The following is a 25,155-nucleotide window of genomic DNA, read 5'->3' as shown; positions in this document are numbered from 1 at the left end:
TAAAAGTGGAACAAACTGCACAAACAAAAATAATAATAATACCTTCATTTTAAATAGCACTTTTCTAAATACCCAAAGACACTTTATATAGAACAAAATAAACAAACAGAACATTTTCATTAAAAATGAAACTGTAGAAACTCACAGCTAAAGGTGATCAGGTAAGTAGCAAATATCTACTTGAACTTCATCAGGCTGCTCTCAGCATTCGTATTAAAACTTTCCATGGGACATAATATAGACCGTTGTATTGATGACTGTATTCACCCACACAATGTTCATACCACACTGGTTTTCCTTACTGGGCGCTCAGGTGTGCTGGCGGCATCTAAAAAGCACCTGGGAGCCAGAGAGGGACGAGCCTCAAGGCCTCTGGATTCCACATCTTCACTGTGACCGATGCTTTTCTTTCATTTTAACACATGAAACATCAGTTACTACATTTTGTCCTGACAACTATCTTCAACCGTCTGTCACTGTTTAGGATTGTTTCTCACACAGGTGAGATCATCACACAGAGAAGAACACCAGGGTTCAAAGTCTTGTTCCAGTTTATGAGGGAGGGATTGAGGAGCATCATCTTCTGCTGATCTTCCGTACAGATAGCAGCATTTATTACCATCAATGATTTACCAGTGAAGGAGGTTGGTGGAATAGAAATCAGATTCTGTCATTGTTGAAAGGAGACACGACGACGTTACACTGTGAGAAATCTCTCAGGAATAATGTTCAACCTGGACTGAGAAAAGACGAATTAATGGAAATTTGGTGAGTCTGTCTTTCTTTAAGAAAATGGCTGAGAAAATTGCTCCTTTGGAAAGTTACCTGAGCTGCCATATTTGTTCAGAGACGTTCAGAGATCCCGTGTCACTGAGCTGCGGCCACAGCTTCTGTTCAAGCTGCCTGCAGCGATTCTGGGAACAAGCTGGAAACAAGAAATGTCCCATCTGTAAAAGAAAATCCTCAAAGGACGATCTTGGGGTGAATTTTTCACTGAAGGCACTGGCCGACTCCTTTGCTGAGAGACAGAAAACTGGATCAACTGAGACAGAAAAAGGAGAGAAGAAGGTGGAGGTGGTGTGTTGTGAACATGGAGAAGAGACTAAAGTGTTCTGTGAGGACGAGCAGAAAGCTGTGTGTCCTGTCTGTGAGTTCTCTCTCCACCAGAGTCACAAGGTGGTTCCTCTAGAACAAGCAGTCAGGAACAACCAGGAGATACCTGACTTGAAGTCTCTGCAGGACAAGAGGGACGAACACCAAAGACTGAAGAGAACATACAATGAAGTGATCCAACTCTCCAAGAAGCAGCTGGTGTCCACAAAGAGGAAGATCAGAGCAGAGTTCAACAAGCTCCACCAGTTCCTGAGAGAGGAAGAGGAGTCCAGACTGGCAGCTCTGAGGGAGGAAGAGGAGCAGAAGGGGAAGACCATCAGCAGAGAGATGAAGATGATTGAGGAGCAGATCTCCTCTCTGTCAGAAAGCATCTCTGCTGTTGAAGAAGACCTGCAGAAAGACAAGGTGTCGTTCCTCAGCAGTTATAAAGCCACTCAGACCAGAGCCAGAGTCCAGAGCTCACTGACAGATCCACAGCTGGTCTCAGGAGCGCTGATAGATGTGGCCAAACACCTGGGCAACCTGTCCTTCAGAGTCTGGGAGAAGATGAAGGACCAGGTCCACTTCAGTCCTGTCATTTTGGACCCAAACACTGCAGCCAAGAGTCTCTATCTGTCTGATGATCTGACCAGTGTGAGATATGGAGACACAAACCAGCAGCTTCCTGAGAATCCAGAGAGATTCACTAAGTATGCAGATGTTCTGGGCTATGAGGGCTTCAGCTCAGGGAAACACAGCTGGGAGGTGGAGGTGGGAGACCATCCTTACTGGCTTGTAGGTTTGGTTAAAGAGTCAGTTAACAGGAGGGGAGAGATATTTGATTCACCATTATATGGATTCTGGTGTTTAGCTTATCACAGTGGAAAATACACTGATGGAGCTGGTCAGACTGTCAGAGTGAAGAAGAGTCTCCAGAGGATCAGAGTCCAGCTGGACTATGACAGGGGGGACGTGTCCTTCTACGACCCTGAAGACACGACTCCCATCTGCACTCACAGAGACACTTTCACTGAGAAACTCTTCCCATATTTTAATATTGGAAAGTCTGGTGATGCTAAAACTGCTGATATCAAGATCTGCCCAACTAAAGAAGCTCTAGCGTAAGTTCAGACAGGAAGACCCTCCCCTCATGTTAGGCTTGTCTGCCTGTCACTCGTCATAGACTCTATCGGCTGTTTGTCAGTGTCTGGATTCATACATGGCTGCCGGTCAGGGCAAACACAGAACTCAAACCCCCTCGTTGAGTTCACCGCCAAATACATTCTGTTCTATTCTATTCATGAATGCATCATCAGGCATAATAAATGTGGACAACTAATCATTCACTTGTCTCCCCCGATGAAATAGTTCTCTTTGATATTAAGTGAGAGGAGGTCAGAGTTATTCATCAGCATGTTTATTATAGTCTATTCGTTGTTGTGTTCTTTAAATATAAGCAGATTTGTGAGGTAAAATGTTCTAAATAGTGTTTTAAAGTACAGATGAGTAGTTTTACTGTGATCATTTTATTTTGAAATGTATACATTTTTTTTTCCAAAGAGAAATAACTGCATTAAAAGGATTTAGTTTTAAATCACGTCACCACACAAAGCCTCAACATGTACAATTAAGGTAGAGAAATCCTTTCATTATTTTTAGTTCAACAAGGTGGAGACAAAGTACACATTTTGATTGCAGACTGTTTATCACAATCTGACCTTTGTTCAGCGTCTGGTAGAAAATGTTTGCATTTCTGATCCTTCAGAACATTTCTATCCATCTCAGGGTTCAATCTAGGAGACAATCACAAATGAATCCACCTCTTGATGAGATGCTTCATTTATTTATCGGTCGCTGGAATCAGATACACAAATCACTGGCCTGTTTTTTGTGTGACTGAAGCTTGATGTTTTGTTTTCAGTATTCTCATCTACAGCGTTCTGTTCCATTCTTCATCCTGTGTTCCTCTCATTGTTTAATTCTGGGTTTGTGTTGGTTGATGAGATGTAGAAGTACAAACAAGATGTGGGGGACACTTTGCACCAACACTGGTGAGCTGCACATGGTCAACAACGTGCAGGATTAACAATGTCAAGTTTGTCATCCAAATAAAGGAATTGCAAATTAGGACCATATTTTTTGGGGTAATCTGAATCTGTATAAATATTATCTGATTGCGGTAGTTTCCAATTTCTTTACAAGATAATGATGAAACCAGGAAACAAAATCATACCACGCTGGTAAAAGGCTAAACAGCATGTACGCGTAGAATAAAACACAGCATATTGAATAAGAATTATGCAACTATCATTTCAATGAAGTCGCATTGATTCTCACAATGGTCTGTATCTCATGGCTGTTTTTTAAATTAGAAACTGTAGGGCAAATTAAGTACATTTTGAATGCAAGACTTCCTAAGTACTTTCACATCGGGTTATTGTTCCACAACTGTCCGGTTTCCCTGATGCAGTTCCACCAGTCCCCCCCGGTGGGATCCGGGCCCCTGGAGACCGCCCCAAAAACCGGAACAAAGAGCAGGCTGCCGTGCGTCCCTCCCATTCGGCGGTGCCCCACAGTCACGCCCTGCCGGTCAGGTGGTTTATGGTTAAAAGTGTAGGGCTGCAGGGGGAAAACAGGGTGGAGCGGGTGGTGGTGAACGGACTGCAGCCCTCAGGTTCTCCAGCACAGCGCTCGGATTCCCACGCGGGGCTCGTGTGTTTGTTTGTTTGTGGGTGGGTGTAATTGTGTGTGTGAGATGATCTGTTACAGAAACCTTGATTAACTCTTTTGTATTCTTTCACAACTTTACACTTCCATCTACAATACTCATACAACACCTTCTGGTTCCTTCACCCGTTTCTAACTTCACTCCTCTCACATTAAAATACGTTTATAATTGTATCAGCTGTTCAAAGCTAGCAGGTCCTGCGTCCGGGACTCCTTGGATTGGTGTAGAATGTGTCCTATCTTGTAGTTCATCAGTGGTTATGCACTTTAGAATCATTTAAAACTAGATAAGAATTAAATATGCCCGATAAGGCCCAGGGAGCAGGGAGGGGGGTCATCAAACAGCTCTATCGTCTCCCTCGTTGTCTGCTGCTTCTGCGTTTTCTACCTGTGAAGCTCTTGATCCATCCATCCATCTTCAACCGCTTATCCGGGGTCGGGTCGCGGGGGCAACAGCTCCAGCAGGGGACCCCAAACTTCCCTTTCCCGGGCCACATCTACCAGCTCTGACTGGGGGATCCCAAGGCGTTCCCAGGCCAGTGCAGAGATATAATCTCTCCACCTAGTCCTGGGTCTTCTCCGGGGCCTCTTCCCAGCTGGCCGTGCCTGAAACACCTCCCTAGGGAGGCGCCCAGGGGGCATCCTCACCAGATGCCCAAACCACCTCAACTGGCTCCTTTCGACGCAAAGGAGCAGCGGCTCTACTCCGAGCTCCTCGCGAATGGCTGAGCTTCTCACCCTATCCCTAAGGGAGACGCCAGCCACTCTCCTGAGGAAACCCATTTCGGCCGCTTGTACCCGTGACCTAGTTCTTTCGGTCATGACCCATCCTTCATGACCATAGGTGAGGGTAGGAACGAAGATTGACCGGTAGATCGAGAGCTTTGCCTTCCGGCTCAGCTCTCTTTTCGTCACAACGGTGCGGTAAAGCGAGTGCAATACCGCCCCCGCTGCTCCGATTCTCCGGCCAAACTCGCACTCCATCTTCCCCTCACTCGTGAACAAGACCCCGAGGTACTTGAACTCCTTCACTTGGGGTAAGGACACATTCCCTACCTGGAGTAGGCAATCCATCGGTTTCCTGCTGAGAACCATGGCCTCAGATTTAGAGGTGCTAATCCTCATCCCGACCGCTTCACACTCGACTGCGAAACTCTTGATTATTCCTCTTATTTCTAGAGACAATAGATCATCAATGTCCCATGATATGTTTTATTGTTAAGACGATTACAGGATGAAAGTCTTTAAGAAAGTTTCCCATCCTTTCCTGTACGGACGCCACCAGTGTTTCCCTCTGACATGTTTTTCAGATGTGTGATGGCTGATAACTTTTATCAAATTAAAATCAATGCACCTTCTCATATACGCTCATGGAGCAACATGTAGGTGGACATAACTTACCGTTTCTTCATCTCCACATTGGGGTTTGTGAGTCAAATGTAAATGTTAAAAATAATAAATATATGTGTAAAAAGCTGCTGGTATGTAAATCAGCTGTAATGGTTGCTTCTTCAAGCATCATTATGACCTCATCATAACCGAAAAGAAATACTGAAATTAGAGTAGAAATTATGATTTAACACAAGTCCCATAAAACCTACACAGCTTAACAGATACAGTGTTTAGTTTGAATATTTACAGAGCCTTTGAGAATGTAAATAAAGTCATAAGGATTCCAAAATACGACAAAACTTTGCTCCCAGAAAGACTGTACGGCCTTGAGATTCTGATATCACAAGGTACATGTACAAAGTCCGAAAGATAAAAGAGTTTTGCACTATCTGACTTTATTCATCGAGTGTTTCCAAATGTTTCTCTTCACTGTGACCGATGGTTTTCATTCATTTTAACACATGAAACATCAGTTACTACATTTTGTCCTGATGACTATCTTCAACCGCCTGTCACTGTTTAGGATTGTTTCTCACACTGGTGAGATCATCACACAGAGAAGAACACCAGGGTTCAAAGTCTTGTTCCAGTTTATGAGGGAGGGACTGCAGAGTGTCATCATCTGCTGATCTTCCATACAGAGAGCAGCATTTACTATCATGAATGATTAACCAGTGAAGGAGGTTGGTGAACTTGAAGTCAGATTCTGACATTTTTGAAAGGAGACACGTCAACGTTACACCTTGGAATAATGTTCCACCTGGACTGAGAAAAGACAAATTAATGCAAATCTAATTTGGTGAGTTTTTGTTTTTTTAAAAACTATTTGAACAAGTCAGAAAATGGCTGAAAAGATCGTTCTTTTGGAAAGTTACCTGAGCTGCCATGTTTGTTCAGAGACGTTCAGAGATCCCGTGTCTCTGAGCTGCAACCACAGCTTCTGTTCAAGCTGCCTGCAGCGATTCTGGGAACAAGCTGGAAACAAGAACTGTCCCATCTGTAAAAGAAAATCCTCTAAAGACGATCTTGGGGTGAATTTTCCACTAAAGAAACTGGCTGACTCGTTTGCTGAGAGACAGAAAACTGGATCAACTGAGATGGACAAAGGAGAGAAGAAGGCGGAGGTGGTGTGTGAAGAACATGGAGAAGAGTTGTCTCTCCACCAGGGTCACAAGATGGTTCCTCTAGAACAAGCAGTCAGGGACCTCAAGGACCAGCTGAGATCTGACTTGGAGTCTCTGCAGGACAAGAGGAACAAACACCAACAAGTGGAGAAAACATACAATGAAGTGATCCAACTCTCCAAGGAGCAGCTGGTGTCCACAGAGAGGAAGATCAGAGCAGAGTTCAACAAGCTCCACCAGTTCCTGAGAGAGGAAGAGGAGTCCAGACTGGCAGCTCTGAGGGAGGAAGAGGAGCAGAAGGGGAAGACCGTCAGCAGAAAGATGAAGATGATTGAGGAGCAGATCTCCTCTCTGTCAGACAGCATCTCTGCTGTTGAAGAAGACCTGCAGAAAGACAACGTGTCGTTCCTCAACAGTTATAAAGCCACTCAGACCAGAGCCAGAGTCCAGAGCTCACTGACAGATCCACAGCTGGTCTCAGGAGCGCTGATAGATGTGGCCAAACACCTGGGCAACCTGTCCTTCAGAGTCTGGGAGAAGATGAAGGACCAGGTCCACTTCAGTCCTGTCATTCTGGACCCAAACACTGCAAACTACAGCCTCTATCTGTCTGATGATCTGACCAGTGTGAGACGTGGAGACACAAAGCAGCAGCTTCCTGATAATCCAGAGAGATTCACTGAGTTTGTCAATGTTCTGGGCTCTGAGGGCTTCAGCTCAGGGAAACACAGCTGGGAGGTGGAGGTGGGAGACCTTCCTCACTGGTTTGTAGGTTTGGTTAAAGAGTCAGTCAACAGAAAGGGAGAGATATTTATTTCACCAGATGATGGAGTTTGGTGTTTAGTTCATCGCAGTGGAAAATACACTGATGGAGTTGGTCAGACTGTCAGAGTGAAGAAGAGTCTCCAGAGGATCAAGGTCCAGCTGGACTACGACAGGGGGGAGGTGTCCTTCTACGACCCTGAAGACACGACTCACATCTACACTTATAGAGACACTTTCACTGAGAAACTCTTCCCATGGTTTTATATTGGAAATTCTTGTGATGCTAAAACTGCTGATATCAAAATCTGTCAAATTTAATTATTCTGTGTATAATAGTTCCTGTATGCATAAATGCATGTGAGTGATTACGCTTGTGATCAAATGAAAAGAAATGAAAGGAGTCAAATTGAATTTCATATTTTTTTCTTAATCTGATTGTTTATAAATATTTATGAGGTTGTATCATTTCTTTACATGACAATGATTAAACCAGGAACCAAAGCATATCACTGTGATAAAAGGCTAATTGGCCTACGAGCATAAAGCATGGTATATTGAATAAGAGTTATGCAAGTTTGATTTTCCAGGGGTTGCCTTGACTCTCATGTCTGTATCTCAAATATGTGTTTTTTTAATCAAAAAACTGAGGAATCCCAAAGGACAAACTTAATTAAAAGCAAGTACGTTCTGAATGCAATACTTTAACTTGCTAAGTACTTTAATATCGTGTAATTGTTATTTTTGTTTAAATAAAGATGCTTTTCTCCCGCTACTGTTTCCATTCATATCGCTTCAATTGATGTATTTCCAGATGTTTCTCATTTTGTCACCGTGTCGCAGAAAGAGAGATTCAGCTCTTATTCTGAAAACGAAAATGCACCTAAGCGGAAGTCTTCTGTCAGCGGCGGAGTTCAGCGCCGTGAGGTAAACAAACGGCGGATACTTCCTGTCACATTCACCCAGAGGCTCCTCGTGTTCATGCTTCTTTTAATAAGATTACTGTATTTTGTGCACACAAACTCTCCTTTTCCGCGCGTTCATTTTGGAGTCGTTGTCAGTTCTACAAAATTTCCACAACTCATCGTGCTAACAGCTAACGTTAGCGAAGTAAGCTAGCTTGCTAAAGAAGAAACGGGGGCGACGTGCTCATAGCTGCAGATATTTAGAAATATAACGTTATCTGACCACCTTCTACAGTAAGTATGCCTGTCGAGTATTTTATGACCAATAAGCCTCCTTTCTTAAATTGTCCTGAAAATGACGTGTTTGGGTGACGTAGCGTCAGCTCAACGGCATCGTTACGTTCAGTGCTGTAGTGGTAAAATTAGAGGTGGGTAAACGCTGAATTTTGTGATCATACAGACCTCGACGCGATGCGATGCGAAGCAACGCAACACAAAGTGTTGCGACTCTGTGCTGTCCTGGCTATATTGCATTATGTTATCAGTAAAAGTCATACACAATCAATGACAAATAAATAAAATAATAAATAAATAAATAATAAATAATCAATGATAAATGTGTTAGTAGTTTTTAGTTCATTAAATCTATGAAAACAGTGAAGAAAAGTATGTCAACACAACAACACAATTGCAGATTAAGAACTATCTACATATGGAGTCTCGTTTTCACAGTAGTGCCCAGAGGGCCTCCTTGTCCTCCACGTCAGGTCCTGCCTTGCACAGAGGAGCCATGATCATGGCTCCTCTGTGCTTCTCTCTCTATTGGACCTGGTGTTTCTCCTCTCCCTGTGCTCTCTGCATCATTGCCTGTGCTCTCACTGCCTGAAAAAATATGTTGAATTTAAGAGTTAACCAGTTAAGCAGCCTGTCAATTACACTGACAACATAAGTTAAAGGAACACTCATGTACTACCTGTGTCATCATAAATAGCCTGTGTCATCATAAATAGCCTATACAGCATGTTTTTTTCACATTGAGAACTGACTTGTTTTCTAATCTACGCGTCACCAGGCGTTTTTCTTTTACCGTGCACGACCAGCGAACACAGCGCGCGACTACTACCCCCCGTCGGTCGTTCCGCCCGCAACGACTACTACCCCCCCCCGTCGGACCTTCTCGACCGGTCCACAAAATATTGTCTGACATGAAACCGGTCCGTGAGGTAAGAAAGGTTGGGGACCACTGGGCTGATCCACAACGTGTGTTTACACACCTCCTGGATCCTGATTGGTGTCGCTGCTGCAGCCGCAAGGCACTGATTGGATGCTCACAGACCGTAATACAGCGCAGATGGACATGATTCAGACTACGGCGTTTATATGTTCAACAATAGGAAACGTAGTCTTAGCTGTTTTAAAATTACAACAAGTTTATTTCGGATTAGTCCAACGGAAAAATACAAGGCGCAGGGAACTTTGAGGTGCGTAAACACTATTTATAGGTGCGTAAGCGCTATTTCCAAAATTCCAGAGGTGCGTAAACAGCGTTTACGTGCGTTTACCCTCCACTACAGTTCACTAAAACTATAAAGTAATTTCATTTAACGTCAATAAACGCTAATCTACGTCACTGAGCCCATTGTTCAACGCCTGTTTAAGCACGGATAGAACATGCTAACATTTTGTTCTCATTGCATCAAAAATAATACGGTGCACATCTTGAAAAGTCACACACAGTTATTCACTCACACTTATTTTGAACCATTAAAATAATCATGTAAAACCATGACTCCCTGATGATGTTATTTTACTCTTCTAGATCCTTTCCTTCAAGGAAATAAAAGACTCCAAGCAGCAGACTCTCGAAGGTTATGGAGAATAATGGATAACCGTGCGCCCTGTCAGTCGTGGGGGGCTCAGAATGGCTGGTCCGCTACCTCGACCCCTCCAGGACCCCTGCTCAACCCGCTCCCCAGCTCTCAGCATCTCGGCCCGGGCTCGTCTCCGGACCCGACGCCCTCCTACGACCACCGGCACGAGTCCCACCAGAGCTGCATGAGCGACGCTCGCCACTCGGCGCTGTACAAGGCGTCTCTCCTCGGCGGCGACCCTCCACCGGACGCGCTGTTTGCCGACGCTGCGGCCCCCGGCTCCTCTCACGCCATGTCCTTCCCCCCGCGGCCCTCTCACGCGCCACCGACGCTGCTGCCGGCCAGCCGGGGGAAAACCACCCCCCCGCCTTCTCTTCTCCACACCAGCCGAGCTCCACAGCCCTGTGGGCCCCCACTTCTGCCAATGTTCTCCCCCCACAGCCCTTACAAAGCCCCATTTCAACCTGCGTTATCCAATCGGACTTTACCAAACGGACTCCTGCCCGTTGGCCTGCCGTCGTGTGGACAACATGTAAGTACGTCTCCGGCTGCTTTTGATGGAATGCGTGGGGAGTTTTCTGGAAACACTCACCGCCGTGCCTCATCCACCCCTCAGCAGCAGAGTCAGTGGACGCCTTCATCCCACCGCAGGGGTAAGCTTCATAGATGCACGTATTCGTCCACCAGTGAGGGATTGATTTGTGTAATTCACAGCATGTTCAATACTTCAGCTGGTTTATTGTTTCTTAACCTGGAGGTGTGAGTCTGATATTTCCATCTGGATTAGTCCAAGCCAACATGAGCAAACACGTTATTTCAGTTAAATGTTTGATGATCTGGAGAAAAAGTAGTTGTGTGTGTAAAGACATTCTTCAAATTGTATATCTTGGAATTGTAACTCCTGTTAGTTCTGATGATTCATTTCCCCAGTTGATTGTAGGATAAAGGTAATTTGTATTAGTCACTGGTGTGAAGACGTGGTGCAGTTCAGATCGCTTTGCTGTGAGATGTTGCCTCCAACTCTCTCGTATATCATCTTAACTGTTTGATTCCTCAGCGGCTGGAGAGGAATCTGTCTCTGTCACGGCGCCTCATCCTGAAAACCAGCTGTCGCAGGACGGGAAGATCAGTGCAGCGGTGAGGAAATAAACAACACCAACACTTAAATTACAGTTTGCTAGTTCGGAGGGATATTTTGTACACAAATAAAACTACGTTGTTGTAATTGTCTTCCTTGTTTGATGACATCCCACAGTTTGCTCCCACAGAGGATGATAGTACACGTTATAAGTCTCTTTTGCTTTTCACTTCCATCTCTTTACAGACCAACAACGAGAGACAACGTCAAGTGCTTTTACATCAGCGTGCACAACTGCTTCAACAAGTGGCCGAGCTGGATAAACTTGTAGGTGTGCTATGGAATGTTTTATTTTTATTGGAGGAGTTCAATTCTATTTAAGATTGTTGCTGCCCAGTACAACGTAAAAACTATACATCTTTTTTTTGTATACATTGCTCACATCTTTGTTGTAGAAGGTATAATTAATACTGTACTTCTACACACAATCAGGACATTGACTTTACTTTCTCTTGCTGCTAAGCTGGAATCAATACGGCCAGAGGAGAGCCGTGAGGACAAGTCTCCACACGGAGCTCCTCAGGTAGGTCACCGTCTACGGTCCGATTTGATCCAATCCAACGTAAAAGGTATGAATGCGTATCTGTTTTTTTGTGTTTTCTCCTTCACCTTTAGTCTCCTCCATCGATGGATGATGATTCATCTCAATGTGAACAATCTGAGCCCAGTGATGCACGGCAGCTTCCGCTGTCTGCAGGAAACCCAAAGGTACCAATGCGTGAGAGCGTGTGGGAGGAAGAGTTATCTCTCTGTTAAGTCCTCTTAAGTCTATTTATTTTGGTTAAACCATGTACTATTGATATTATGCTATTTGTTAAATTACATTCCACTGTTCTCACTTGTGTGCAAAACATTTCAAAAATAAATATTACGTCCCAAAATAAAAATGTCAAATCAAGAAGGTGGACGCATTTTATATCGAGCAAAATATTCTACTTCAATCTGACTTTGTTGATTTTTAGCTTTTTAAAAATAACGTTTCCCCGATGAGTTTCTGTAAAGAAACGTCGAGACTCGATCTTAATACACTTTATTCACAATAAGGATCAAGCCGATTTTTAGGGTCACTTCTAAGATTCATTCATAAACCTCAATAGAAGCTTTAAATGTCAGAAAAAAATACTTTAGAAGCTCAACCTCGTCACTTTTAGAATTGTAGAATTTCTTTTTCACTTTAGTTTTGTGTTTTTCAGTCACAACTTTCCTCCGGTTGTTCATCTGCCGCCTCCTGTGACGAACAAAGCGCCGCCTCCGACACACCAAGCGGCCCGATGTCAGCAGGAGAATCCGAGGTACTATTGTGTGTGTCGTCGACAGCTCGACCCTGTGGAAATAACACATGTTAGTTCATGTGATGTCAGCTATTACAGTAAGTGATATGAGGTGAAAACAGTAGAAAGTCATTTAATGCACTCAATCTTTGGCCTTGTAGCTCTAGGAGGTGGTAACAGGTTCGAGAAGAGCGTTTATGGAATACTGATCATTTCCACATTAAATAAGTAAAGCTCAAACCTTTTCATTGTTGTTGAACTCCTCTGTACCTGATACACAATTTACACAAACATGACATCATTAATTAAGTTTGGGGGAAGCCCGACGATGATAAATGGATGTTTATAAAATGTTTTCTCTTTCAAATTGTCTCTGATAAGTTGGTGTTTATACATTGGTGTCTTTAATTAGAAATATAATATTACAAATGATTTTAACATACAGATGTTTTTCTCTTATTGTTCTAGAAAGAAGAAAGCGAGTCGGCCGATGACAGCGACTTCTCTGACTTCCTGTCTGACTCTGACTGGGGCTCCTCGGCAGAATCCAGCCCCGGCACTCCCTCGGCCCCCCCGGGAGGGGAGCCTCCTCCGCCAGATCAGAAAGGAGGAGGATCGGCAAGTTCTTTGGCTCGAGAAGAAAGCGTCACTCCCCCAAAAAAGATCCGGCCCACCAATCCCAGGAATTCTTTCGAAACCGTCGTGCTGCCGAGTTCAAATTCTAAAACGGTTCGCGTCTACGACCGGAGGAACTACTGCTTGTTCTGCAACAATCCGTTATCCAAAATGTCCCGACATTTTGAGCGGATCCACGGCGACAAACCGGAGGTCGCAGCTGCCTTTCAGTACCCCAAGAAATCCAGAGAGAGGCATAAAATCTGGAACAGACTAATAAATCAGGGAAACTTTGCCCATAACAAGGAGGTCTTGAAAACGGGGCGGGGCCAACTGGTTTCCCGAAAAAGGCCGAGCACAACTCAGAGGGCCCAAGACTTTCTTCACTGCCTGTACTGCCGAGGCCTTTTCATCAAGAAAGCGCTGCACAGGCACATGAAATCGTGCCCGGAGAAAGCGGCCAACGGCGGCGACGAGCCGGAGCTCGGCAGGCGGCGCCTGGCTTTGCGCTGCGTGCTGGAGACCTTGGAGGACCTCGGGATCAGCGACGGCTTCAAGAACATCATGTCCCCGATGGTGTTCGACGACGTGACCCAGGCCATCATGGCGGACGAGATCATCTTGCAGTACGGCGAGGAGCTCTTCAGCCAGCAGGGATCCGATCCCAAGAAGCACCACTACATAAGGCAGAACCTCCGTCAGGTCGCGAGGCTGGTGCAGGAGGCGCGGGAGACCACCCCCCTGAAGAAGCTGGAGGACTTCTTTCTGCCGTCGGCGTTCCCGCACGTGGTGTCGGCGGTGAACGCCCTGGCGGCCTACGACCCGGAGAAGAAGACGTACGGCCTCCCGTCGCTCGCCATCAAGCTCGGCTACAACCTCCAGAAGACCTGCGCCATCGTCGAGGGCAACGCCGTGAGGCGCGGCGACGCCGGCTCGGCCGAGGCCGCGCGCAGCTTCCTCGCCGTGTACCACGACAAGTGGAACGCGCTGGTTTCGGGGGGCGCGTTGACGTCGCTGAGGGAAACCAAGCTGACCAAGGAGAAGAAGGTGCCGTTCGCCCAAGACGTAAAGCGGCTGAATGCCCACATGGAGGAAGTTCACCTCGTCGCCGAGAAGAATCTCAGGGACGCGGCGACTGCGGAAAACTACGCCTCCCTGGCCAAGGTGACCCTCGCGCGCACGCTGCTCTTCAACCGGAGGAGCGTCGTGGAGGTGTCCTCGGTGGAGCTGTCGGCTTTCGCGTCCCGGAAGAAGTCCCGCGCGGTCGATGGCGTCACCTTCTCGGATCTGGAGAGGAGCATGAGCGAGTTCTTCACCAGGATCGACGTTCGAGGGAACACCGGGAAGACGGTCCCCGTTTTCCTGAAGCCGTCGTTCGAGTCGGCCATGGAGCTCCTCGTCAACGTGCGCAAGAAGTGCGGCGTCCCCAGGCAGAATCCCTACGTCTTTGGCCGGCCGCAGACTCTGTCCGCCTACAGCGGGGCCGAGTGCATCCAGAGGTTCGTCAAGGACTGCGGAGCCGAGGACCCTAAAGTGCTGACGACCGCCAAGATCCGGAGGCACTACGGAGCGATGCTGCAGCTGATCAACCTGGACGCGGACGAGGCCGCCCAAATTCTGGGCCCCAATAATCGAGTCCAAAGCCTGCGAGAGGACAGCGGCCTGTGGCCGGAGGTGGAGATGGACTCTGATGGTAGGATCTCCGTTTCTTTTGTATATGTTCCCTATTAGTTAGTCAAGCAATGTAAGTGGTTTTATGAAAAAAAACATTGAATTATACAGTCCTGTAAAATGTGTGTGCGAAGACTTGAATCTCTTGAAACGTGCTTTAGATTTATTGAATTAAAGGTTTAGTCTGGTTTGCTGCGTCATATATGCGTCATATATCATCGTCAGATCTTTGCCAACAAAAAGCCCAGGAAGCAACGACAGACGCCAACACGACTCCACTTCTAACGTCAGACAAAGAAGGTATTAACGTTGATGATAATTCAATCTCTTATTCAGTGACGTTGAACGTTAATCTTCCTCTTCGCCCCACGCAGGCTCCAAATACAGGGGCAAACATAAATGGGAGGAAGAAGAGGTTCTTGCTGTTGAAAGACACATGATGCGTTTAATCGAGGCTCACAAGGTCCCTCAGAAGACGGACTGCTTCCGGTGTCTCCAGGCCGAGCCAAAAGCACTGAAGATGCGCTCGTGGAAAGGTGTGAAGGACTACGTGAGAAACCGGATCACCGCGCTGAAAAGGCAAGGAAGAACTCCCACAGCCCCGACATGAAGCGCGAGCAGGCCGGCTCGAGTGGAAACGCAGAAGACTACTGGGCATTCTCTGCAGTTATAGAAGGGATATTTGGTCTTTTGTTTTTCCTACTAGCAGCTTCACCTCCCTCTGTTCCTCTGCTCGTCTTTCATTGCTTCTCCTTCTGCGTCTCTTGTCCTGTTGTATCAGGTATACTGCATTGTGTTTGACTTTCTACTACAGCTTTACCACCAATAAAGTACAGTTCGTCTGAACAAAGCACACGTTAACTCACATGCTGTTTCATTGATTTGTGCAATTGTGGCGGGACTACGGTTTTATTCTTTAATGTGTATATAGAGTATATGTAGGACGGGCATTCCGATATTTTTATAGGAGTCCCACATTTAAAATGATACAAAAATATAGAATACTTGTATAGAAGTAGCAGCAACACAATATACTTGTATAATACACATATTGCTACATTTTCCTCAATTCTATATTGGCATAATAACTATGTATGAATGAAATGAATAAGTAATCCCTGTATTTTGCTTTTACTTTGAAAGGATGACCGGAAATGCATTGTCGCGTGTCTTGTAACTTGACGCCATTTATGCACAAACTCAGGTACGTAAAACCATCAACTTAAACGCATCATACCAGCATTTACACACCCGGGCAACTGGTTCTAGTCGAGTGGTTTAAGTTCAATACGGTTTAATTTAATTTAATTTAAATCTTGAGTAAACTGACTTTGCGTCTCGCTTCCGTCGCAGAGCGGCGATGGAGACGAGGACACGCGAAGCCCCCCCCGCGTCTCCTGACGTCCAAGGTCTCCTCTCCTTTTTTTTATTACGTGAGATAATACAACGTTAGTTTCCTTCGGGTGAGCTGTTTTATATTTATAGCTCATTCCTCCAAGTGAGCAGCTCCGTGTTTTAGCTAACAGGGTTCACGTTAGCTTAACGCTCATGTTCGCTGGTGAATAAGATTCCGCGTTCATCGGGCGGGACAATTTGCTTTAATAAGCATGTGTTTGGATTATGAGCGAGTAACCTTCTTGGTGGCAACATTTATTAACTCATTAAGACTCGTTGGGCCTCTGAGAAGAAAAATGAGAATCTCATCACGGCCCCGATGGAGCCATTAGGAAGAAGACAGACGAGTAACGTTATATTTTATCTTGTTGTTACCCGATAGATCCCGCCTCTCAGGTGAAACCGACCAATCAGTGATGGTTATGGAGGATGATGGACGCCCCCTCAGCCAATCAGAGCCGGACACCCTGCCAGCCGTGGGCGGGCCAGAACGGCTGGTCCCCAGCGTCCCCTCCAGGTCCCCCCTGCGACCCTCTGCCCGGCCTTCAGCGTCTCAGCCTGAGCTCGCCCTCTGACCTGAGACCCGACCGCGACCGGCTGCAGGGCTCCACCCACGGCTGCCGGGGCGACCGCTCCGCCTCTCCACCCGGAGGCCGCGCTCATCTCGGCGCCCTGGACCCTCGCAACGCCGAGCACAGTGTCCGTGCTCCGTCAATGGCTCCGGCCGCGGGCCGGGGAAGACGTATCCCCCCGTGTTCCCTCCCTCTCGTGGAGGAAGGCCCGCATCCTCGCAGGGTGCCACAGATGCCATTTTACTCCCCTCACAGTCCCTATCGAGGGATGTCTCCCCCTTTCCAGCCCCCGTACACACTCGATGGGCCGATGCCCTCGCATCAAAACCACCTGCCCGCTGGCTCGCCGTCACCGGGCGCGAACAGTCCTCTGTGCACACCTCGGCCCGTCTTTGAGAGGACGAATGCGGAGTCCGCGGCCGCCTCCCAGCAGCCTCACTGGACGCTCGCTGCACCCTCAAGGGGTACGTTTATCTGTGCAAAGCCCTCCTCCCTCTGGAGCCGATCGTTTACACCTGTCGCAGTCTGAACAAATACTGTCGCGAGTGAAACTCCAGCCTGACAACTCTGTCTTCTCCTCAGGAACCATCAACCAGTTTGTTCCCGATGCAGCTGCACCGCACCGGAACGTCGCGCCTCAGGTGGGAGAAAACACATGAAACACTTCATTCGTCGCCGGCTCGAAGGATAATTTGCTTAACTGATAAATCTGCAGGTTTTGGCTGATAAATATGTAGCGAGTGTTGCATGATGACATCCTTGTGCTCAAATCCAAAAGTTCCTGCAAGCTGCGTACAATGAAAACCTCAACAGGAAGTGTCCGCAGAAGGAGAAACATAATATGATAAAGTGCAGGACAATGTGCTCACGTGACGGAGAACCAACATGATATTGGTTCTCCGTACAGTCAGAGGATCTTTTTCTAGACTCAATATCGCTGTAACTATATTAAATATACGACCTGGGAAAACTAAAGCAGTGTCTCTCTCCTCACAGTCCCCCACCGCTGAGTCTCGTTACGGCCTGGACCCGGAGCTGCTGCCCAGCGTCGTAAGTCCTCACGCAGCGAACCGCCCCCATCCTCTCCACCGCCGCCGCCGCCCGCTTATTGCCATGGCAACGCCTCGGCCTCTCTCCCGTCTCCTCAGGTGAAGGTGATTGCAGAGGACGCGGCGGAGTGGGAGGGCAAGGTCTTCGCCTCGGAGCCCTTTTCCCGTCTTCCCCCGCTGGCGACCACGTCCTGCATCATGGAGGACCGGGGTAAACGCACACAGGGCTCTAGACGTGTCGCCGCATCCAGCATTCAGCTGTCCTTTAAGCCTCCGCGTCCCTCCCCGCCCCCGCTCTCTGTTGACCTCAAGGTAACGCCAGCCCCCTCGCCATCCGCTCCGCCTCCTACTGCGTTCCCTGCGAAGGCCAGACGGCGCTCCTGAGCCGCCTGCCGCTGGCAGCTCTGCTGACTCCTCTGGCCCGACTGAGCGAGGTCAGTGTGGTTAAAAGCAGCGGAGCGGCCCGACGCGTGTTTAGTCATTTCAACGTGTTGTTGTTGTTGTTGTTGTTGTGGCCTCTCGAAGCCGCTGGCGCTGAGCAGCGAGGCGGCGTGCGTGACGGGCTGCGGCTCCTGCGGCGCCTCCATGTGCCCGGCGATGGGCTGGCAGGACTGCGGTCAGAGGTTCTTCTGCCCCTTCTGCGGTAAACTCAGCGAAGGTACGATTCCACGGTCAGCGCTTCTGCGACGTGTACGAACCCGCGGAGCGTCCTAAGCCCCTCCCTCCCCCTCCCTCCTCTCCGGTGTTCCAGTGCCGTGGCACCAGTACCAGCCCACCAGGGGGCCGGAGGGCGTCCGGGTGGACCGAGACCAACGGCCCGAGCTCAGCATGGGGTCCTACGAGACGCTCGGCCCTCAGATGGTTCGTCTCCGTGTTTTCCGTCTCTTCCCAAAACAGGGATTCGAGTGAAATTGTATCTAATTCATGTACGTATGTGTGTGTTACTGTGTGTGTTTGTGTGTGTGTGTGTGTGTGTGTGTGTGTGTGATGATGTACTTTCTTTCAGGGGGAACCTGCTGCCCTGATTCTGGCCGTGGATGTTTCCGCCTCAGCGGTGAGAGGAGGACATTTGGAGTTTGCCACTCAACAAATATTCACTCTGCTCACCTCTCTGAACAGGTGAGAACCACACACACACACACACACACACACACACACACACACACACACACACACACACACACACACACGCGCGCACACACTTCTTACGGTTTCCTCCGGCGTGCGCAGCGGGGACGGCGTCCGCGTCGGCCTGATGACGTACGACAGCAGGATCCACCTGTACGACCTGAGCCCGGCTCTGACCCGCCCGCACATGCTGGTCATCGCCGAGGCCGAAGAGCTGCAGCTGCCCGTGAGGGAGGGGCTGCTGGTGCCCCTGGAGGACTGCATCCACGGCATCCACAGGTAGCGCCGCGCCTCGGACGCCGCTCGCGGCCTCATGCATCACATGCCTCACTCTGCGTCTGGTTGTGTGTGTGTGTGTGTGTGTGTGCAGCGTGTTGCAGCTGATTCCCCAGTTCAGTCCGGAGGGTGGAGGCTCGGGTGGAGCCCCCGTGGAGCTGCCGGTCAGAGCCGGCCTCGCCGTGCTGCAGGTCAGGGATCACCGCTCGCACTGCAACAGTTGGAAATGGTGATTTTTGTTTCATTCAGCTGAGCTCTTTTTAGGCCCTGAGTTGTCCCGGCAAGCTGCTGGTCTTCCACGCGGCCCCTCTGGTAGAGACGGGGGACACTAACCCGTCCTCGGGGTTCTTCGGCTCCAACAAAGCGAAGGTACGTGGGACGTAGCGCTCACTCTCCTTCGCATTCGCGCAAAATTACACGAAATGAGACGTCCGCGCTCGCGCCGCTTTTCTTCCCCCTCCCCCCCCTCAGTCCATCTTTCAGCCGTCGGCGCCGGCCGTCTCATTGGCCGAGCAGTGCGTCGGTCAGGGCTGCGGCGTTCACCTGTTCGTCCTCTCCCAGCAAGACGTGGGCGGGGCTTGGCCGGGTCACATTCCGTACCTGACGGGTGGAGCTCTGCACGCCTACGACCACCTCCAGGTATACCGCCGGCCGCCCCCCCCCCAAGCATGATGTGCATGAAGAAGAAATCTGCGGGTTGTGTTTCTCTGCAGGGAGAACTGGACCGAGAGCGTTTCAGCGCGGATCTGAAGCGCGCCGTAGAGACGGACACCGGCTACAAGGCCGAGCTCAGGGTTTTTGTCAGCAAAGGTGAGATATTTTCCATTTGTTTTTGTCAAGTGTGACACAAGGCGGATAATAAAAATCCCCGAGATTCCAACATCCGCCCGTGTCCTCGCCAGATGTGCGCGTGTCCGGCTGTTACGGGCTCTTCCTCCCCGGGGACAGCCCCGGCCGGGTCGCCATGGCGACCCTCGATCGGAGGACAACGCTGGCCGTGGAGCTCGCGCACAACCGAGCGCTGGACGAGACGAGAGGTGTGGCCGTGCAGGTGGGGTCGCGCGACGGGTTGGACTGACGGATCCTCTCTTAAATCCTTCGCATAGTTGAGATTGAAATGATTTGTCGAACCTTTTTGTAATTCGGCCACAACATTTTTATCATTTTTAATATTCTGTCGACACTCGTTTAATTTGCTGTTTGACGATGGCGCTCAACGTCCCTTTTTAACTTGCTCTTTATTTCCCCATAATCCCCCTCTCTCTGTCTCTCTCTCGCCCCGTCAGGCTGTTTTGTCCTACAGCACCCAGGCGGGATGCAGGAGGACGCGGGTCCACACGCTGACGCTGCGATGCTCTCGACACCTGCAGGACACTTTCCGGCAGTACCAGGCCCAGACGTTACTCACCTTCTACTGCAAAAAGAGTGAGGAGCTAAATCACACAGCGCTTAAGAACACCGCAGACCGTTGTTGTAAATAGATGATTGATTTTAATTACATTTTTCATCCAATTTCTGGAAATTATTAGACTGGAGAATGTGACTGTGTAATAATAATAATTATATCAGTCCAATGTTGTTTATTAAGTGCTTATGTTTGCCATCATGTTGCACATTTGTAACAGGCGCTGCCTCCTCATGACGGAGTAGTTTGTGTTTGCAGACGTTGATTGTGTGCTTCCCCGTCTAGTTTACTGCTCGGTGTTGGAGCGCCCTCTACAGGAGCTGAGGGAGGAGCTGCAGACGGAGGTGACGGAGGCCCTGGCCTCCTACCGCAAACACTGCTGCTCCGCCTCCGTGTCCGCCGGACAGGTGAGGTCGAGAAGCTCCACAAAACGGCTTCTTCTCACCCCTTTAAACCATGAATGACGCTTTATTGTGTGTGTGTGTGTGTGTGTGCGTGTGTGTGCGCCCTGCAGCTGGTCCTCCCTCAGTACCTGCGTGCACTTCCTGTTTACATCAACAGCCTGAGGAAGAGCGAGGTGCTGCTGCCGGGGCTGCGGAGCTCCGTCCACCAGCGGCTGCAGCAGCGCTGCCAGGTGCTCGCCATGGACGCCGCCGCCACCTCCGCCCACTTCTACCCGCTGCTGCTGCCTCTGGTCAGTCCCCCCCCCCCCCTCCCCCCTTGCTCGGGAGCGTTGACCTCCGACCTTAATTTCCGCTCGGCTGACGTCGGCGTCACGCTTTCCCTTTGTCCCCCCCGCAGCCGCTCTCGGTGGACGGCGCCGCCTCCTCTCCGCACGCGGGGGAGGCGCTGCGCTGCTGCGCCGCCAGCATGGAGCCCGGACGTCTGTATTTGGTGCACGCGCCCCTCACCCTGCTGCTGTGGGTGGGCTCCCGAGTCCCAGCATGCACCCTGATGGCGCTCTTCAACGCCGGCTGCTTCTCCTCGCTGCCGTCCGGAGAGGTGAGCGGGCCACGTGCGGGCGCTCAGGTTTCCGTGGGCAGCGACGTTTCAACGTTTCTTCTCCCTTGTGTTTCTTCAGACCAAGCTGCCGGTTCTTGAGAACCGCCTGTCGGCCCGCGTCCGATCCCTCGTCCACGCACTGAACTCCGAGGCGCCCTGCGCCCGCAAGGTGTGGCGCCGAGCAAAACACACTTCTAATACTTCTGCTAGACGGCCCATTTTAGAGCGGATGTTGTCCACTGGAATATTCCTTACGTTGTTTTCCTCAGAACTCTGACTTCTTACTTAATCTTAATCTATTTAGTTTTGTGCAAATTTAACAAAGAGATCCTGAAGGATCTGTGATGATCGCAGCAAGAGGTCGAGCGCACACATTTGTTGCATCATGTGTTGTTGCCGTGGCGACTGAGAGGAAGAGAACGTCTTCATTGGTTTTCGTGTCTTGTGACGTTGACGCTTCCCCCCCTTTGAAATATAGTCCAAATAAAAAAGGCGAGATCGGAAGGCTGTGTGTATTCTCTTCCTCTTCGTCTTCCTCACCGGCCTCGCGTCAGGACAAATGTCTCCTCACGTCTGTTTTTCTGTCCCAGCTGTGGGTGGTGAAGCAGGGCGACGCCTGCGAGGAGGTCCTGCAGCGCCACCTGGTGGAGGACAAGAGCCCCAACGGGGGGGCGTCCTACGCCGACTTCCTCTACCATCTCCACGTCAACTCCGTCCGGCTCCTGCAGTGACTCCCCGGTGGGGGTCGCAAGCAAAAAGGACTCAACCGCGTTATTAAAATGTGGAAGGCCTGTTTTTAAGAGTGCAGCGATGCGCTGGAAGTGTTGAATGTGATCTGTGCTGTTCTGAAAAATGTGGTTATGATGTTAATTTATTCTTGTGTGTGTGTGTGTGTGTGTGTGTGTGTGTGTGTGTGATGCCCACAGTGGGTTCTGTATGTGAATAACTCATAATTAAATCCATGAAGGCTTTAATTGAACCTTGATTGAGGAATTTTTTTTCCAGTGTTTAGTAAACATTAACAGATCTTACTTGTAGGGTATTAACAAGACCCCAATTGGTGAGTACAGCAATATATAAAATAAATTGTGTGGTCATGTAAATAGCAGAAAGCAAGTTTGCATTGCTTTATACCTTTTATAAAAAATACAGCATATTAATAATGAAGACAAGTATTAATTTCTTTAATGTCTCAATGCTGTCTTTGCATTTAAATAAATGTTTTTTGTAACGTTTCGCGGACTAAACCGTGAAAATATGTCTCATCGAGTCCAGATACACACGCGCCGTTTCCCCCAAGGCACAAAACCAGCTCGCTCATATTTGCCCCTATTTGGAATTACGCACCGTGCAGGCGGGAGTTGTGTTCGATTACAGCGCCGCGCGTTGCAGTTGTGTCTTCTGGCCGCCAGAGGGCGACAGAGCGACTCCTGCGCCGCCTCCCATCGGTGGCCCTGCGCCCGAACCCAGCGGACTGCGTCAAGCCGGACGGATTCATCAGCATAAGACCGGAAGACGATTAATTGTTTCCTTCAAAATAAACTACAGTACTGCATTACTGACTGATGACCACAAGGGGGCAGAAAACCCCTTACAATCCACCAATATTCCACATATATTGAGAACTTGTTATTCAGTGGGTTAACGTTCAGAATATAGTATTTCATTATATCTAAGCAGTTTGGAAGGTTATTATGACCCCCCCTCCCCCCAACTCCTAGCATAGCGTTTGAGGCTTCTGAACAAGTTAACACCGTAGCATGGTGACGTTAAACTGGTTGACACGCTTTTAAACAGTGTTGGTGAGTCAGGAGCTACTTCCAAGCTCGACTCACCAAGATTGTTTCACATCGTATATCTGCAGGCGGAGTTTAATTTGGTCACCAAATTCATCGACAATTAAACTGTGTTAAATCAAACCTCAGCTAAAACAAACCATTACAGAACTTTATTTAATAATCTTATATAAAAAATGAAATACTAATACTATTAATATACAGGTTTATTTATTATATATATTAATAGTATATATAAAACATGAATATGTAAAAAAATGGTTATTGTTAAAATCATAACAAATGGCACGTTTTATTTTGTAACTGCCAGCCGGAAGTGGCTCCGCCTCGCCGGGTGCGTGCGGGTGCGTGTGCGCGCGCGGGCTGTCAGAGAGCAGCACACCGACGCAGAGACGGAACAGCTCGCCTCTCAGCATCGAACCCTCCTTCCACTGAACGCATCTCACTCGCTGCTGGGCGGACCCCGCGTGTCTCTGTGTGCGCGTATTTATATTTTTTAAAACGCAAATTTAAGCGCAAACTTAACCGCGTTTTTTTTGTTGTTGTTGTTGTGGTTGTTGCTTTTTGGGACCTTTTCAAAGTAAAAGAAGCGAGAGACCAGAGGAGCGACATGGCCACCACGACCTGCACCCGCTTCACGGACGAGTTCCAGCTGTACGAGGAGCTGGGGAAGTGAGTATGCGCGCGCCCGTGTGTGCGTATGCGTGCGTGCGTGCGTGCGTGTGTGTGTGTGTGTATGTGTGTGTGTGTTTTGGAGCTCTCAAAGTACTCTCTCTATCTCTCTCTCTCTTAAACGTTCACTGGCTCTTTTCATAACAGTGTCACGTGTGTTGCGGGATCGACACAAACACAAAAGTGACGTAAAATGCAACAATGTTGCGTGTTGATATTTGTTGTACATCCGGTAGGTGAATGTGATCTTCCCGCACACACAGTCGGGTTTTTACAGCCGTTCACGTGAAGGCGTGACGCCTCCTTTGCAACACTGTGGGGGCAGATAACACAAGAAGAGATACTCTGCAGTGGTAACAACAACAAAAACAACAACAACAACAACAACAGCAGCCATCCGCCTCCTGCACGAGGCGCCACTAACCGCACGTGCACACACGTCTTTGTTAACCTGGGACAGAAAGTTCTCAAGAAAACCGCTGACTCACTTTTGTCTTCAGCTTCTTGAAAATGTCCCTGAAAATACAACTTACAATTGAAATGATTGGGGAATAAAATGATGTATTTGCCATAATATAACATTTTAATATTTTCTATTTAAGTATTGCTGTAAAAACATCATCGATAAACGTGATTTGTGGAAATTTCTCACCCCAAACCCACTCGTCACGGATTGAGTGCGTTGCACGTGACCAACCAACAGTGAGCGGCCTGGAAACGGGACGGCGTTTCGTTTGATAAATACAACAAGGATACAAACAAGGATGACGGGCAATAAAGAATTGGGAAGATTGTCTTTGGAGTTTTCAGCCGTCACCCGTATTTTTCGGGGCCTTCTTTTAAGCCAACTTAAGCCTATTTTTAGCCCTCCGTCTGTAGCTAAACCAGATAGACGCTCCCTTTTTAATCTCTTTAGTAATAAATATTGTCAACATGGCAGAAGTTATTTCCTGTCACACTCTTATTTCCCAAAGCCAGCGGGACTTCCTTTACGGGATATTCAACCTTTTGTTTCCATATAACGATTTTAATCACCCGCCTCTTCTTTCCCGGGGTACAAAGGCACTAAAGTAGTCGGTGAATGTGAGATAATCGAGTTCCCCCCCCCCCACGAATCCTTTCGACGCCGTCGCCTTTCGAAGCCCTCGGCGGGAGACTCTAACCGGCGCAGGAACACCTCTCTCCGTTCGCGCCGTCACTCCAAGCTGGAGGGGGAAGCCGCGCAGGTGTGGATGGACCCGCCGTCGCCGTGGCAACGCTCCCCGAGATTCTGTGATACCAATCCGACATCT

The 25,155-nt window shown here is 48.5% G+C and overlaps 5 protein-coding genes across 60 annotated transcripts in view; all 5 read left to right on the top strand.

The window, feature by feature from the left end:
* Positions 1 to 709: 709 nt before the first annotated feature.
* LOC120812940 (zinc-binding protein A33) lies at positions 710 to 3,217 on the top strand. Its single transcript, XM_078086224.1, has one exon. It carries the CDS (start codon positions 793 to 795, stop codon positions 2,215 to 2,217), a length of 1,425 nt encoding a protein of 474 aa, XP_077942350.1. The 5' UTR covers positions 710 to 792; the 3' UTR covers positions 2,218 to 3,217.
* A 2,650-nt stretch (positions 3,218 to 5,867) lies between these two features.
* Positions 5,868 to 7,870, top strand: LOC120830504 (zinc-binding protein A33). The gene has a single exon (XM_040195189.2). The coding sequence runs from the start codon at positions 6,054 to 6,056 to the stop codon at positions 7,416 to 7,418; it is 1,365 nt and encodes a 454-aa protein (XP_040051123.2). The 5' UTR covers positions 5,868 to 6,053; the 3' UTR covers positions 7,419 to 7,870.
* Positions 7,871 to 7,964: 94 nt separating this feature from the next.
* Positions 7,965 to 15,435, top strand: LOC120830500 (uncharacterized). Of its 6 annotated transcripts, none has more exons than XM_078086223.1 (11): positions 7,965 to 8,024; positions 9,822 to 10,405; positions 10,490 to 10,526; positions 10,931 to 11,010; positions 11,198 to 11,278; positions 11,475 to 11,534; positions 11,627 to 11,719; positions 12,205 to 12,303; positions 12,751 to 14,590; positions 14,794 to 14,868; positions 14,943 to 15,435. In XM_078086223.1, exons 2-11 carry the CDS (start codon positions 9,884 to 9,886, stop codon positions 15,176 to 15,178), a joined length of 3,123 nt encoding a protein of 1,040 aa, XP_077942349.1. In that variant the 5' UTR covers positions 7,965 to 8,024; positions 9,822 to 9,883; the 3' UTR covers positions 15,179 to 15,435. The 6 variants fall into 6 exon arrangements, with proteins under 6 accessions (XP_077942349.1, XP_040051114.2, XP_040051112.2 ...); XM_040195182.2 differs by having other exon boundaries at positions 7,987 to 8,296; positions 10,493 to 10,526; XM_040195181.2 differs by having other exon boundaries at positions 7,987 to 8,296.
* Positions 15,436 to 15,701: 266 nt separating this feature from the next.
* Positions 15,702 to 22,374, top strand: LOC120830502 (protein transport protein Sec24C). Of its 2 annotated transcripts, XM_040195183.2 has the most exons (22): positions 15,704 to 15,772; positions 15,922 to 15,977; positions 16,346 to 16,999; positions 17,118 to 17,176; positions 17,532 to 17,585; positions 17,684 to 17,795; positions 17,897 to 18,018; positions 18,110 to 18,242; positions 18,336 to 18,445; positions 18,591 to 18,703; positions 18,815 to 18,991; positions 19,083 to 19,179; positions 19,253 to 19,357; positions 19,460 to 19,627; positions 19,702 to 19,798; positions 19,891 to 20,039; positions 20,275 to 20,413; positions 20,679 to 20,800; positions 20,908 to 21,087; positions 21,195 to 21,395; positions 21,475 to 21,564; positions 21,986 to 22,374. In XM_040195183.2, the coding sequence occupies exons 3-22, from the start codon at positions 16,393 to 16,395 to the stop codon at positions 22,124 to 22,126; spliced, it is 2,976 nt and encodes a 991-aa protein (XP_040051117.2). In that variant the 5' UTR covers positions 15,704 to 15,772; positions 15,922 to 15,977; positions 16,346 to 16,392; the 3' UTR covers positions 22,127 to 22,374. The 2 variants fall into 2 exon arrangements, with proteins under 2 accessions (XP_040051119.2, XP_040051117.2); XM_040195185.2 differs by lacking the exon at positions 15,922 to 15,977 and having other exon boundaries at positions 15,702 to 15,772.
* Positions 22,375 to 23,509: 1,135 nt separating this feature from the next.
* Positions 23,510 to 25,155, top strand: part of camk2b1 (calcium/calmodulin-dependent protein kinase (CaM kinase) II beta 1) — a 39,782-nt gene continuing 38,136 nt past the window's right edge. For 48 of the 50 annotated variants that reach the window (XM_078086214.1, XM_078086210.1, XM_078086198.1 and 45 more), the window contains exon 1: positions 23,510 to 23,863. In XM_078086214.1, coding sequence (XP_077942340.1) covers positions 23,802 to 23,863 — 62 coding nt within the window. In that variant the 5' untranslated portion in view covers positions 23,510 to 23,801. The remainder of the gene's footprint in view (positions 23,864 to 25,155) is intronic. The other 2 variants (XM_078086218.1, XM_078086216.1) reach the window with 1 other exon arrangement.

The sequence above is a fragment of the Gasterosteus aculeatus genome, chromosome 13 (genome assembly GCF_964276395.1).
Source record: "Gasterosteus aculeatus chromosome 13, fGasAcu3.hap1.1, whole genome shotgun sequence".
NCBI classification, from domain to species: Eukaryota; Metazoa; Chordata; class Actinopteri; order Perciformes; family Gasterosteidae; genus Gasterosteus; species Gasterosteus aculeatus.
Note: the sequence above shows the minus strand (reverse complement) of the source record. Positions and strands in the feature narration are given on the sequence as shown.